The following is a 15,035-nucleotide window of genomic DNA, read 5'->3' on the forward strand; positions in this document are numbered from 1 at the left end:
TTTTTGTAGGTTAGATAGCAATGGCCACCACAGGAGCTCCCCTTCCTAGTGGGAAGTGGGGAAGAGCAAGCATGCGAGGGCCTTTTCTACACACACACACACACACACACACACACACACACACGAGAGAGAGAGAGAGAGAGAGAGAGAGAGAGAGAGAGAGAGAGAGAGAGAGAGAGAGAGAGAGAGAGAGAGAGAGAGAGAGAGAGAGAGAGAGAGAGAGAGAGAGAGAGAGAGAGAGAGAGAGAGAGAGAGAGAGAGAGAGAGAGAGGAGAGAGGGGGGGGGGGGACCTAGTTTGTCCAGGCCATAGGCGCTCCACACACACACACCCCTACCTAGTTTGTCCAGGCTCCATATCCAGTAGGTAAAGCCAGCAGGCCTGGCCTTGCTTGACCACATGATACAAGCTGCTTGGCCCTGGCAATGGTAGAGACAGGCAGATCTTGCTGTTCCCACCTTGAGGCCCATCTGTCCACTAGCCTGGACCACCCACAGCACATGCAGGTAAATTGGTGGGCCAGCTTCTAGGGAGTATTAGAAGCAGCTCTTTCCTAAGAAAACCTACTTTAAAAAGGGAAATCAATTGTCTTATACAGAAACAGTGCTAAGCCAGATGTCCCCACCTTGACAAACCAGGAGGCATGCTTATGAGGTTCCTCCAGAAAACACATCTGCAGCCTTTCCCTGTAGCCCCAGGTAAGAATGTGGCACCTCTGTGTTTGTGCTTTAACCATGGCCACAGATTGCCTGGGGGGTAGCTGGGATGCCTGCAATCAACAGGCACTGAGAAATGCAAGGGCTTAAATAAAAATTACAGGGACTCTTGGGGACAATTGGTTATCAACCCTCCACCCCTGGCAGATAGTTAATACCTCACTTCTATGGGTTTTTGTTTTTGCCAATGCCAGAATAAAAAGCAAAATTTCAAATTGGAAAATTTCTAGCACATTGGAAAATTTCTAGCACTTTACATAGTGGAATGAAAAGTATGAAAAAAAATTTTTAAAGTCCCTATGCCACAACAGTATGCTCCAGTTGAGTGCTCTTCCTGGGTAGTTCTGGAGCTTGCCCCCTTCCTCATCCTGGTCCATGGGCACACAAGGCTCAGAAGAGAAGGGCTCCCATGCTGCCAACCTCGCTCTGCTCCTTGACGAAGATCTCAAAGTACTGGTAGATGATAGTGACGGCCAGCAGGATCCCAGTTCCAGAACCAATGGCCCCTAGGAAGTCAGCCAGGACCGAGAGGGCCCCAATGCACAGCCCACCAAAGGCTGCAGCTGTGGGGATGTACCTGGGGATAGGGAGGCAGTTAGCTCCATGTCGTAAAGTCCAACAGGCCCACTAGGCTGGCCACACAGCAGGGATGTGACCAGCACAAACTCAAACACTGACGATGCCACCCAAGATTTTAAACAGCTTGAAAACAAGAACAAACAATATTCCACCTGGATTTTTTTCTTAGTTACAAGCTGAAATAATACTGTGGATGTGCCAAGTAAGGTGAGATATTAAAAGCAAGAGCCATGCATAAGACTGAGCATGATTGTGAATTGAAAGGCCTGTTGCCTACAACAGGATAGAATCAGAAAATGACATGGGACTTGTGACTCTGGCTTCCCTGTGGCTTCCTTCAGTGAGGGGTCAGCAAGCTACAACCCAGATTTTGCACCTGATTTTGTCAACAGCCTTGCAGAACAGCCTTGCTCACTTCTCTACATATGTCTGCTGCTTTTGAGTCACCATGGAAGAGCCAAGCAGTTGGGACAGACTGGCTAGAGAGCTTAGGGCACTTCCTGCCCACCATGAAGCAGATTTGGAACCTACTTTAAAAAGAGGCCTCACATGTCACCTGTTGTTCCTGGAGTTCTGGGACTTTTCCCCTTATCTCCCTCCTTTCCCTGCAAGGTGACAGCCACATTCCTCCATCACCTCTGGGACCACCTCTTGAAACAGTCTGACAGTCTCTGTCCTCATTTCCTGATACCAAACTTCCCTGTTTCAGATACCAGCTACCCCTTCTAGGCCAGCTCTTGTTAGCACCTGGGCTTTGGACCCTAGCTTGTGCTCAGGTGCCAGCACCTCCCATGCTGAGCAAGCTCATAGATGACCTACCCCACTCAGGCTAAGCCAACACTACTCATTCAGCACTTCCCCACACCATCTAAACCTGCTTACCGTGTGCTCCCCTTTCTAGAAAGGGGCCAGACAGGGATACTGTGGCATTTCCAGTGTTCAGGACTTAAGTGGCTACACTCACCGGTTGAGCTCGTGCACCATGGAGGTCTCCCGGTGGCCCCTCATTACCATCTGCTGCTCCTTCAGCTGTTTTGCAACCTGCAGGAGGCAATCAGCAGCTGGTGTGAACTAGATGCTAGAGGCAGGGGAGGGGGGAGATGCTTCACAGTGGTACTAAAAAGTTTTTCACTCACATTACCAACAGTAAAGAGGACTTTAAACCTGCAGCAAGGCACTTGCTCATACAACAGTTTGTCTTACTAGCTTGGTCTCAGGTTTCAAGTCAGCACTAACCTACTGTCAAGCTCCATTTGTTATCCTCAGTGCTTCCACACTACCCCACAAAGGAGAGCTGTCTGCAGGTCACAAACCACTACTTATGAAGTGACAAACTGGGATACCCTGGTACCAGCAACTGTCCCATCAGCTCTGGTAGAAATGTCTACTTATTCTTACATCTTTGGCAGAGGAACCTGAAACTTCAATCCAGGTTTTGGAAAAGAATGCACAGGAGCCCAGCATGAACACAATGTACACGACCGCGTGGACAGGGTCCTCCAGCACGGAGCCAAAAGATTCTGGAGGGGACAGGTAGTAACACAGGCCACCAACTGGATAAGCACGGGCTGGGCCCCCAGAGGAAGTGTCCTAGGAGAAAGAAATAGAAGGCTTTTGGATGCTGCCTAATGCACCACAGCACAGAGCCCAGGAGCTCTAAGCAGATGCCACACTGCATCCTAAAAGGCAATTAAGATCTTTGGGTGAAATACCAGTTATGAGTTAAGACACTGCCACAAACCACCGTGACTAGTAACATTATCACCAGAATTCCCCTCCTGCAGTGGACTCACCGACCAGGTGCCCAAGAGGCTGACTAGCAGGTTACCACTGAAGCGTGCAGACAGCATCTGGGAGATCACGTACAGGTTGGATACCAGGGCGGACTGCAGGATGATGGGGATGTTGGAGGTGTAGAAGAGTTTGATTGGATAAGTGTTGTACTGGCCTCGGTAACGTGCAGACTTGATGGGCAGGTCCACGCGGAAGCCCTGCATAGTAAACACAGAAATATGCCCTTTCACTGCCCATCTCTGCACACTGTCCCGAGAGTGGATGGGGACAGTCAAGTTGGCCACAGAGATGTGGCCTGGGGTGTCCATTCTGTCACTGGGCTCTCTGTTCTGATGTTGTCAGAGGGCATATGCTCTTTCCTGAGCTATACAGAAAAACCTGGAAGGGTATACCCAGATCCCACTAGTGGTTCTCGGGCAGTGACCAGGAACATGCTGTTACCAGGAACAGAGAATCCTACTAATACAACCCATTCCTCTGGAACCCTGTATGCCAGGAGAGCTTCTGCCATCTGACTGTCACAAACTTGGCGCCCAACACACTAGGGCAGGGCAGAAGGCAGAATGAGAATTCTTAAAGGTCGAACTGTAGACAGTTGCCTCTGAACAGGTGACTTGTTACCTACTTGTCCTTCAGAAAGAGTATCTGCCTTGTCACAAACACTAAATTGTCATTCAACTACTGCCCCCTTTTATTGATTTTTTTTTTTTAACTTTAAAAATTTTACTTATGTGGTACACACGCATGTATGGGTTTGGAGCAATGCATCCCACAGCCTGCAAGAGGAGATCCGAGAGAATGCAGGAGTCAGTTCTCTTCTTCCACCATGTGGTTCTGGGGAACTGAACTCAGGTGGTCAGGCTTCTCAGCAAGTGCCTTTATCTGGCAAGCCATCTCACCAGTTCCGTGTATTCTGAAGCAGGGTCTATGTAGCCCAGGCTGTCCTTGAACTCCTGGTCTTCCTGTCTCCACCACCTGAATGAGCCACTACACCCAGCTAACAGCTGTAATAACTTATTTTGAATAAATACCAAAATACCATAAAGTAGGAGGCCAGTTCAATCACCAATAGACATCTACCCAGAAGTAAGTTAAAGAGATAAGTTATTATACACTCTGAAGCAGAAGCCCTTTCTAATGGAGATGCTCATGAGAGATCACAGACACTGAGCTTAACTTTTGCATAACGCAGAACTACCCTCAGAGGCCTCTGGACATACCTGAAAATAGATGACAACAGCAAAGACGAAGATGGTAGCAATCAGGTTCATAAGGTTGGGGAGATTCTGGCGGTAGAAGGCCTCTCGAAGTGCTCGGACTTTGTCTGTGCGGGTGGCTAGCAGATGGAAGAGTGCGATGATGGCGCCTTCAAATTCCATCCCTGTGGGCAGAGAGCATGACTGTGGTGAAGAATGAATGAGTGACTCACTTTGCATCTTGGCTTCTTAGTGAATAATCAGTTCACTTCCACTTCTTATGCAGAGATCAAACTACAGCACTGGGCTAGTCTCTTCTGAACTAAGCTGGCTAATGACTTTTCTTAGGCCACCAGATGGTGGAATGAAGATCATCTATAAAAAAAAAAATCTGTAATGCATGCTGTTCCTAGCAATCCAGGCAGCATGAACATCCATTCCAGGTTCCAATGAGGGCTGCCCCAGCAGGAGGCTTGTGTTCTCTGCTCTAAAGACCAAATACCAATCCTACAAGTAGGAACAGTACCATTTGTGTGGGTATACGGCCTGACTGAAATCAGAGTCCACACCCTACCAAAAGCCATGCCTAGGAGTGGGACTAGCAGCAGAGTTGGGTCTAAAAAACTGATAGGGCAGGGGGTCCAAGCATCTGCAGGGCAAAGGGAGGCTAGAGCATAGCACTTAGCCTTAATCACTAGAAATGAATGTTACAAAACAAGCAAGCCTTCCCACTTATAGCTTTTCAGGGCCAGGCCAAACCTCTTATCTGGGAAAGAATCACTTACTCTCCCCTACCAGTGGCCTCTCTACCCTTACCACCAAATGTTCAGCCTTACTCCTGCTCCAGCCACACCAAGAACACCCCACCTCAGGGCCTCTGCACTGCTTCTTCCCTCATCTCTTTCAGGACTTTGCTCAACTATCACTAGGGCTCCCTGAGATGCCCAGATCAACCCTGTCATACCCTTCCCTGTGGTCCCTTCTTCCTCATCTGTGTCTTGCTGACCCAGCATCTCCAGGATTCTTTATGACACATGGCATATCACACTCATAACCCACACCAGTGCCAACACTGAACAAGGGCTGGGCATCTCTGGAATGAAGGCCTAGTCGACAAAAATGCTAGGGTTAGGTCCCAACTCTTCTAATTTTTTTTTTTTTTTTAATTAGAAGCAGGGTCTCCCTGTAGCCCCAGCTGTCCTGGAACTCACTCTGTAGACCAGGCTGGCCTTGTACTCAGAGAGATCCGCCTGCCTCTGCCTCCCAAGTGCTAGGACTACAGGCGTACGCTACCACGCCATGCTCCAACTCTTCTAATTTTTAACAACTACTTTTTATCTGCCAAATCTTGGAACAAGGCTGTCTCCACATGTTAGCATCACCTCAACTGACACCCATGCTATTCCTGCTCATTTCCCACTGTCCAGGGAGCAGCAGTGGTAAGCCAGCCAAGCTGTAGCAGTCCTTCAGACTACAAGCCACCTGAGTACTGCACACTTATCCTCCTTGCATCCTGTTGACGCCACCACCCTTGGCTCCCCCTGGCGTGCGCATCCCACTGGAAGCTGGGGAATCAAACTGCCCTTCCAGACGCCTCCACAAGGCCTGACCATGAAGAAAGCCCCATAGTGACTAAGTTTTCCACTGCCTTGCACATGCTTCCTTGGCCCCATCTCCCACATACTCTCCCCTAATACCCACTCCATGCTTGTCTGCTCAAAGCTGCCCTCAGAACTTCCCTAGCAGTGTGCTCTGCAGTGTGAACAAATGGCACTTCCACACTCCATGCACACCCTGGCTGCTCCCTGTTGGCTCTTAAGCCCTGACTGTCCCATCCTGCTATCTGAAGCGGGAATCCACAAAGGTCTTGCTAAATTTCTGAACTCTGACTGCACCTTCACCTGTGCCTTTATACACCCATGTCTGACAACCCCTGCCTTCCATACTCAGTCTCTCCCAATATGCCTTTGATTTCCTAAAACATGTACAGAGGCCAGTTTTTGTTCATTGGCTATATGGGATTGTACAGGCTCTAGGGAAGGAAACCGCTTCTGCATTGGATTCTAAGATGTGCGTGCACAAGCATTTCTCACTTGACTCATCTAAGCGAATGACATTTAGTGATGAAGAGTCTCTTTTCTTAGTCTTATTTTAAGGCTTCCCTTGTATTCACAAATTTCTTTATTAAAAATGGGGCTGGAGAGATGGCTCAGCAGTTAAGAGCACTGACTGCTCTTGCAGAGGACCTGGGTTTGATTCCCAGCACCCACATGGCGGCTACAAACCATCCTTAACTCCAGTTCCAGGGGAATCCTAAGCCCTCTTCTGACCTCCGTGGCATTGCATGACACAGATGCACTCACATACATGCAGGCAATACACTCATATACATAAAATATGAATAAATATTAAAAAAAAACCAAAACCAAAAAAATACCCCTCTAAGAATTTCCATAGCACTCCTGGTAGACATGGTATAGCTTACTAACATGTGGCCTGCATCCACTATGAGCCATGTATCATGTGACTACATGTTTCCTTCTCTTGTGCTGCTGGGATCAAACCATGCACAAACCTCTACCATTGAGCTGCATCTCAACTCTTACCTTTTTTGAGACATGGTCTCACTATGTCCCCAGGCTGGCCTCAAGATCCTCCTACCTCAGTCTCTGGTACACTAGTAGAGTGCTCACTACATGAAGACCCAGGTTAGCAGGAGGGGAATGTGGTAACTCATCTGCAGACCATTCATAGAATAGCCAGAATCTGAGCAAGTTCAAGCCTCTTACAACTGCCTCCTGCATGACTATAGGCTTTGTTTAGTAGTTCTATTATTCACTGAGAGAAACTCCCAAAAATTGAAAGATAAGGAAACTTTTAATTTTAGTGTTAACAAAAAAGCAGGCATGACTCAAACATCTACCCAGAGTCAGCTGGTTAGAATAAAAGCACTTTACCCTCAATGCAGGTTCTCACTATGCTAAGAAAAATGAGGTCAGATCTCATTCATTCATGTTCTGGCATAAAATGCCAATCAGGCATATAAAAACCCAAGCTGGGCATCATCATGAGCATAAACCTGTCTATATTTTAAAAGCCCAACAGACACACAGAAAAACCAGATGCAAATATTTACCACGGAGTTTGTAGCCTTGTTTATGCCAGAACCTGAGCATGGGAACTTGGGGTCTTACCTCGGCCAGTGTTGACAGTGGTGGGGCTGAATGCCTTCCAAACAATGGTTTCACAGATGTTGGTTGCAATGAAGAGGGAGATGCCAGAGCCCAGGCCATACCCTTTCTGTAGGAGTTCATCCAGAAGTAGGACAATTAAGCCAGCAACAAAGAGCTGTGAAAATGAAAAAAAAAAAAAAAAAAGAATGAAGAGAACCAAACAGACCACGTCAGTCATTGCTCACAATGGAGATGGTTCTCTTCTTCCTCAGTAACTGGGTTCTTGAATATAAAAACAGAAAGCTAAGCTGGAGTATGTCCTCAGTCTTCCTCTGGTGAACTGAGAAGAACAAACCCACTTCCTCCAGCAGCTTCTCAGTGAAGTCGCTTTACAGCAGGATTTGTTATCTGGGAATATCTAGGGGTGTCAGCAAAACAATTACCTGGATGGTGATCAGTAGGCAGATTCCAGCACCCATCTCTGAAGGGTCCCCGTACATTCCCGTCATCACGTACACAATGGACTGGCCAATAGTAATGATCATGCCAAACACTAGAAATCAAAGAGAACCATACTCTCAAAGTGGGACAGAAAGTAGGACACTTGCAGAGGAAACAGTTATTGTGTACCTCAATGCCTGACACCTAGAACATGCAGAATGCCCACGCTGCCTCCAAGGAGCTGGAGGCCTGACTACTGTCAGAGCGTGAGGTGACACAGATGCCCACAACACAAACACACCTGCTCTTCAGTTTCACCTTTTCCTAAGCTACTTTCTTCTAGTAATGGAGGGAAAAGCAACTGTCAGGCAGCAATTAATGTCGGCACACTGAGGGGACCCAAGTGCACTGCCAGGTCACTACGATCCAGAGTCCTCTATGGTGAGCCCCATGTGGGCCATGTCTAAGCTCACCATTCAGATCTAAGGCTAGAGCACAGAATATCACCTTTGGGATAAAAATCAATCCCCCTTATGTAAGTTTTCATTTAAGTGTCTTTAAAGGAAACCCCCACAAAGTCATCAACTCGGCCCTTAGTCCCGTTCCTCTGCCACAGAGTTCTTTTGGTCTGACAGAGTTCCTTGCAGACTTTGGGTTTCATTATATTTCATTCTTAGGCATAATAGGATTGACACACTGTATAGGTTTCCTAGTATTAGTTGGTTCTAAGTAATAGTTTGGGCTTCAATTTCAGTTTTTGTTTAGTCTGTCATATGAAATAAAATTTTCTCAAGTGTTCATGAAGTATAGCTCCATTTGACTTTTTTATAAAGTGCTCAGGGGGTCTGGGTAAAGCAGGTGAAGGCACTTACAAGCCTGATGACCAGAATTCAATCCACAGGACCAACATGATGGAAGAAGAGAACCAATTTCCCCAGGTTCTCCTTTGATCTCCCACATGTATGTCATGGCACACATTCACACAAAAGTAATGTAACTTTTTAAAAAAGTGCTCAGGGGCTGGTGTGGAAGCTAGCTTGGGAAAGTACTTGCCATGCAAGTCTGGTGACCTGAGTTCAGTCCCTGGAACTCACTTAAAGGTGGAACGAGAGAACTGATTCCACAAAGCTGTCCTTTGACCTCTATACATGCCCATGCTGCACACACAATAAAAAAGAAAGCTGGGTATGATGGTGCATGCCTTTAGTCCGAGAATCTCTGTGAGATCTAGGCCAGCCTGGTCTACATAGCGAGTTCCAGGCTAGCTGGGGCTACAGGAGACCCTGTCTCAAGACACCAAATAAATAAAAGAATAAAAAGTGCTCAGAATCTTGTCTCAAAAAAATCAAGTGGGAGAGATGGCTCAGCAAGTAATGGCAGTTGCTGCCAAGCCAAATGACCTGAGTTTGATCCCCGGAACCCATATGGCAGAAGGAGAGAACCAACTCTCACTAGTTCTCTAGCTTCCCCATGGATGCCATGTTGCACACAAATAAATAAATACAAAAAATTTTAAAAGAAAACAAAAAAGTGCCCAGTAATCCTGAATTAAACAAAAACATTTTTTTGACAGTGCCAGCAATCAAGTTCAGGGCCTTGTGCATGCTACCAGTATACTACCTCTGAGCTACATCCCCAACCAATAGCCCTGAATTCCTAAGGCAGAAAAACACTTGAAAATATTTTCTAAACAACCTAGTATAGACCAGAGGCTGAACACACTGATATTGGTGGCTGGACAGTTACAGTAACACCTGCTATCTGTTCTAAGGCAAATTCTACTGTCCTACGTTTAGAGACAAGAATGGCCACCTTACCTTCCTCCATGTCATAAAGCTGATAATGGGCAGAGCAGAACCCAGAAAAGAGCCTTCCCTCCATTAAATCCCTTCTCACACATACAAGAGAAACACCTGAAAAGCAACTAAGCACCAGGCATAAGCAATCCATTCAATTAGCCCAAAGGGGGCTCTGACATACAAGCAGTAGTTGTGAACAGTAGAGGGATGAGCTCCCAGGCTGCTCCTCCCACTCCATCCTATGGAGTGTGTGCAGAGGGGCAGGCCAAGGAGGTCAGGAGTACAAAGCAAAACTCTTTTAACCCCCAAATTTCATGGAAAATTCACAATCTCAACCGTGGACATAACATCATGCACAATGTTTCTTACGTTTCTGGGCTCCATTGAAGAGAGCTCGGTCTTTCGGAGTGTCACCAACTTCAATTATCTTGGCACCAGCTAAGAGCTGCATGATGAGGCCAGAGGTGACAATGGGAGAGATGCCCAGCTCCATCAAGGTGCCTTGAGGAAGGGAAGCAAGACAGGGCCAACATTAGCTTGGGAGAGCCAAACAATGTTAAAAATAATGAACAACACGGATGGGTGCTGCTGTACAAACCCAGTGTACTTCAGTCTGCTAGGAGCATTTAATTTACAGGACTACCTTAAATATCAACGAATTTATACAATCACCTCCAAATATCAAGGATTAGATACAGCTTAACACATCCTATTCAGCCTGCCAGGTAACATCCTGTTTTGTTCAGGAAGTCATATGGCATCTAAACAGACTGCATTTCAATTCACCAGCAGATTCATTCTGGTCCCACAGAGATAAGAAAGGTTGGTCTCCCAATCAGTTAATAAGAAAGGATAACATTCAAGGAATTCCAAGCCTCTGAAAAGCAGCCTGGACAACTGTATCTAGTAATGAATACACTTCTACCTCCCACTGTGCTAGGACCAATCTACTTCTGATTTCCAACTTAATTTACACTGTATTTTAAAATGAGTTACTCAAAGGCAGTATCAACATACATTCAGAATGCTCCTCATGCCCACAGGTAAATAAATGCTCAGGGTCTATAAAACACTGTTACATTATTTGTGAGACATTGTAGCCTATAGATATGAAAAAGCAGTTGAGAAACAAATTATACTTTCTCAAGAATGTTATCACATACTTTATTCTAGTTTTTCCATGTTTTAAAAAATTCTCTACAATGTAGATTTATCTTGTTATTACAGGTTTATATTGCATTCAGAAACAACATCAATGCAATAGTATTCATCAGCAAATGCTAAGTTATGTCACCAAGGCTACTGGATATGGCACACTGGCAGCTTCTATTTTCCAAGCTACACATCTTCACACATTTTCTGGGTTCCATATAAAGTCTGTATCTGAAGTAAAAGAGGCTCTTCAAACACACTATACAGAGGAAGAGAGAGTGAGGCAGAGCCCTACCTCTGTTAGAAGCTAGAATCACTCGCATCCAGTAGAAGGGATCAGCTGAGTCTGAAGACATGATGCCAAAGAGGGGAATCTAGAAACAAGCAGAGAGCAGGCATCACATACTTGTTTCCAGACCACTCATCCCTACCAGCACTGAGGCACTGGCTTACCTGGCAGCATACTAGGAAGATAAAGAGGGTAATGGCTGTCCAAAGCACCTTCTCCTTAAACTGAATCTGCGGGAGGGAATGAATGGAAGCTGCAAGTTATTCCACAGGCAAATAAATACAAATAGATTCAAATCAGACCCCATTTCCCGTTAACAGAGGCCAGTCAGCATATAGACCTAGCACTGTAACATTAAATAGCATGTGTCATGTGACTTCTTTGTTCAAGGTGTGGTGAAAAGATCTTCACAGGTGTCACCTAGGATAAACCTCATAATATACAGATTATCTTATGAGCGAAGTGAATCAGAAAGATTAATCTGTCCCAAATCCCACGGCTGAGATGAATCTGAGTCCAAAGCTGTGCCCTTAAACCACTCACATTAACAATTTAGACTCAAGATCAAAGAGTGATGCAACAGAAAGTGAGTTGCTTTGCAACACAGCAACTGTTTTCATCTGATGTGCCTATTAACAAAAATCTTGTTATTCTGGACTCAAAAGAATTTGGAATTTGGGACTGATTGTTAAGTGAATGTCTTGTCAATCAAAGGTAAACCATGTAAACAACATTGAAACAGGGCAGGAAGAGTTCAGGTTTAACCTACTCACTGCAAATGAGGAGGGTCTGTTTATCTTCACCCCTCTCAGGTATGTAAGTGTGATGGCTCATCTTTGTTGTCAACTTGATGGGATTTAGGATCACTATAGAAACGCTATCTTGGGCATGTCTTGTGAAAACATTTCTAGATTGAGTTAATTGAGGTAGGAAGACCCACACTAAATGTGGGAGTACCACTCCATAGGCTGAGGTCCAGGACTGAAAAAAAAGGAGAAAGTGAGCTGAGCCCCCAGCATTCATCTCTCTCTGCTTCCTGACTGTGGATACAATGTGACCAGCTGATTCATGCTCCTGCTGCTTCCCATTCTCCACCATGATGGACCATACCCTTGAACTGTGAGCCCAAAGTCTTCCTTTCTTACACTATTATCAGTCATTTTGTCACAACAATCAAAAAAGTAACTAATACTGTAAGTGAAACAGTTGACAAGAATCATTTTGCAGATTATCAGGTCTTACAGAAAGTCTAGGTTCCTCATGCCCAAGACCAGTAGCTCTTGAAGACCACGCTACTTGATTGGTTTTAGACAGGCTTAACAAATTATTAAGGCAAGGGACCAAGTGAATAGAGTCACACAGAAAAGCCCAAGCAAGCACTGCGTCAGCTTAGAACAGAAGTGTGTGGTTCCACTCTCAGGAACACATAGTACTGGGCCCACACATGGGTGGTGTGAATTCAAAGTTCAGATGGGCACAGGCAGCTAGGAGAACTCATAACTCCCCCTTCCCCTCAAGAACACTGCAGTTCCCATCTGTTATTCCACCATACCAAGAAATCATCAGCCTAACCAAGGGAAAGCAACACCATTTTACTACCTAGAAATACAATAACCTTGCAGGGAAATTTATGCATCTAATGACCTACCAGGCAAACTAAGGTTTTGTCTTCTTTGCCTAAGCAGACTAGACTCCCTTTGCCAAAAATTCCTTTCCCCATACCACATCGATTGTGGTGATGGAAATCCAACCCAGGGCCTCATGCTCCACTACTGGCTACATCTCCAGCCCATAAAATGAGTATCTAAAAAGGGTAGAAAAAATTTAAGCCTATTTTTTAACAAGCCTCTATTCCTGGTCATTACCAAAAAAGCAAAACATCAAAAGCTTTTTATCTAAGCCCCGAATCTTCTGCCTCTGAAGCAGCTCCAAACCCACCTTCATCCAGTACAGTGATTTGCCCTCCAATGCAAAAGCTCCTAAACCATCCAAATTAGGCCTCTCCCTTCCAAGGCCATCTCTTATCTGTCTAGTTCATTTCACTCATCTTCACTTGTTTAATCAGTAGGAAATGCATCTAATGACCTACCAGCCAAACCCCACTATGGTCTTCTATAGAAGACTATAGTCTTCTTTGCCTATGCCAGCTATAGACTCGCTTTGCCAAGAATGCCTTTCCATACCCTCAAGGCAACTTCTATTCTTTCAAAACTACCATCAGATTTGATTCACTTCTTCCAGAGTTTATCCCTATCTGGGCCACAGTTATACCCCCCACTCACTTACCATTTCCCTTGTTCTACCAGGCTAAGGTCACAGGACTATGAAGAAGCAATGGCTTTCCTGGCCCTAGAGCCAGATCCTTTCCACTGTACTGAGGTTGAACAAGTTTTGCTCATTAGCCAATCAAAAGTAGCATGTGTGTGAAGCATTTATATGAAACTGTTTTAAATAAAAAAGTAAAAGTAGACTCCCAAGTATCCACATAGATGTCAACTACACATAAATATAGTAAATGTATTGATACAATCTGAAAAGAACAAAGACACAAAGTGGCTTTTCTGGATGGGCCTGAGCTTTCCTTCTTTGGGAAATCTTGCATTAGAAACATTCACTCTTGGGCTGGGGCTGGAAATATTCTGATAAAGAGTCACATAGTACTATCTTTCTATCTTTGTTTTAATACACTTGCTGTGAATAGCAGACTTTATTCTCAACCTCTGGTCAGCTTACATAAAAATACACACTCGCTCATTACGATTAAGTAACTGCTGTTTTCGTCAGAAACTCAGTATCAAAGGCACCTTCTAGACAAAACAAACACCCCAGAATCAGCTCCTGAAGATGAAGAAGGGAAGGTAACTCAATCTGGTATCCTAACTGAGGCCTTATTCAAACACTGCACAGATCCACGTTAGCACCAGGCAAATCCGATGGATAGTTCACCACTATCCATCAAAGAGGTTAGCAATGAAACATGACTTCGTGGGAGTTCCCACATAGCCAGGTCACCTTTCAACAGCGCCTAAAGTATCCCAGCACACACAACTACACTTGAGAAGCGGGGAGTTCCCTTTCGGGGTGGTGAGGCCGACTTTAATTGTACTGTAAACTTCCAGCGCCCAGTTCCCTGATAGCCTTCTTTGAGGAACATCTGGGGAACTTACCTTTCTCTCTGGCTTCTGAATTTCCGGCAAGATGACACAGAAAGGCTTGATGACTTCCAGAAATTTTACTTTTGAAAGAAGAAATAAGAGTAGGAGTTAGGGCAAAGAAAGATGTGCGGGCACCCGGGGGAAGCCCGGTACGTGTTGGAGTCGGGTCTGGGAGCACTGGGACCTAGGGAGCCGGGCCTGGGGGAGCGGGGCCGAGGGACTGGGAGGCAGGCCGCGTTCCGCCCCGGTCGGGCAGCTCGGCCAGCAGGCGCCCCGGCGGAGAAGGGGCCGCATCGCGGCGGCACCGGGGCCACTCAGAAGGACTCACTCGCCATGGCAGCGGCTGCTCCGGTTCCGCACCCCGCTTCGGCTGTGCTACACTCCTAGGGAGGCGATGCTGCTCGTTCCGGAGCGCGGATCCTCCGCCGACAGACACGTCAGTGCTAGCACGGCGGCAAGCGGCGCGCAGGGGCGGGGCCGGGTGGGGGTAAGCCGTTTCCGCTTCCTGCCACACGTGCGCGCAGCCCTCTCTGCAAGGTCCACACTTCCCGGCGTGCAGCGGGATGCAGGGCCAGTGGGACGATGGTGTGGGGCCCTCTGGGAGTGGGGTTGTGCGGCTACGCAGAATCGGCCCCCAGAGAGCGAGGAGAGCCCGTGGCCCTGCTCGGTTCTCCCAGGTTCACCGGGCGAAGAAACCTAAGTTTGTTGAATCATGTAGCAAACAGGCCGCCTGTCGGGGGTG

General features: G+C 46.4%; 1 protein-coding gene across 1 annotated transcript; it reads right to left on the minus strand.

Annotated features, from left to right (window-relative positions):
- Positions 1 to 902: 902 nt before the first annotated feature.
- On the minus strand, positions 903 to 14,773 carry Sec61a1 (SEC61 translocon alpha 1 subunit). Its single transcript, XM_008828558.3, has 12 exons — positions 14,622 to 14,773; positions 14,306 to 14,373; positions 11,303 to 11,368; positions 11,145 to 11,223; positions 10,067 to 10,198; positions 7,901 to 8,010; positions 7,479 to 7,632; positions 4,309 to 4,469; positions 3,088 to 3,285; positions 2,693 to 2,884; positions 2,259 to 2,335; positions 903 to 1,292 (listed from the first exon to the last, which is right to left on the minus strand). The coding sequence occupies exons 1-12, from the start codon at positions 14,626 to 14,628 to the stop codon at positions 1,106 to 1,108; spliced, it is 1,431 nt and encodes a 476-aa protein (XP_008826780.1). The 5' UTR covers positions 14,629 to 14,773; the 3' UTR covers positions 903 to 1,105.
- Positions 14,774 to 15,035: the final 262 nt, after the last annotated feature.

Source organism: Nannospalax galili, unplaced genomic scaffold, assembly GCF_000622305.1.
Source record: "Nannospalax galili isolate Female #2095 unplaced genomic scaffold, S.galili_v1.0 scaffold332, whole genome shotgun sequence".
In the NCBI taxonomy this organism is placed as follows: Eukaryota; Metazoa; Chordata; class Mammalia; order Rodentia; family Spalacidae; genus Nannospalax; species Nannospalax galili.

What these genes read in the sequence shown, in the direction of transcription:
- Sec61a1 (XM_008828558.3), bottom strand. An exon ending in CACTGTCAACACTGGCCGAG is followed by an intron (nt 4,470 to 7,478) that starts GTAAGACCCCAA and finishes CTCTGCCCACAG; the next exon opens with GGATGGAATTTGAAGGCGCC. An exon ending in CAGGTTCCTCTGCCAAAGAT is followed by an intron (nt 2,336 to 2,692) that starts GTAAGAATAAGT and finishes TGCCTCCTGCAG; the next exon opens with GTTGCAAAACAGCTGAAGGA.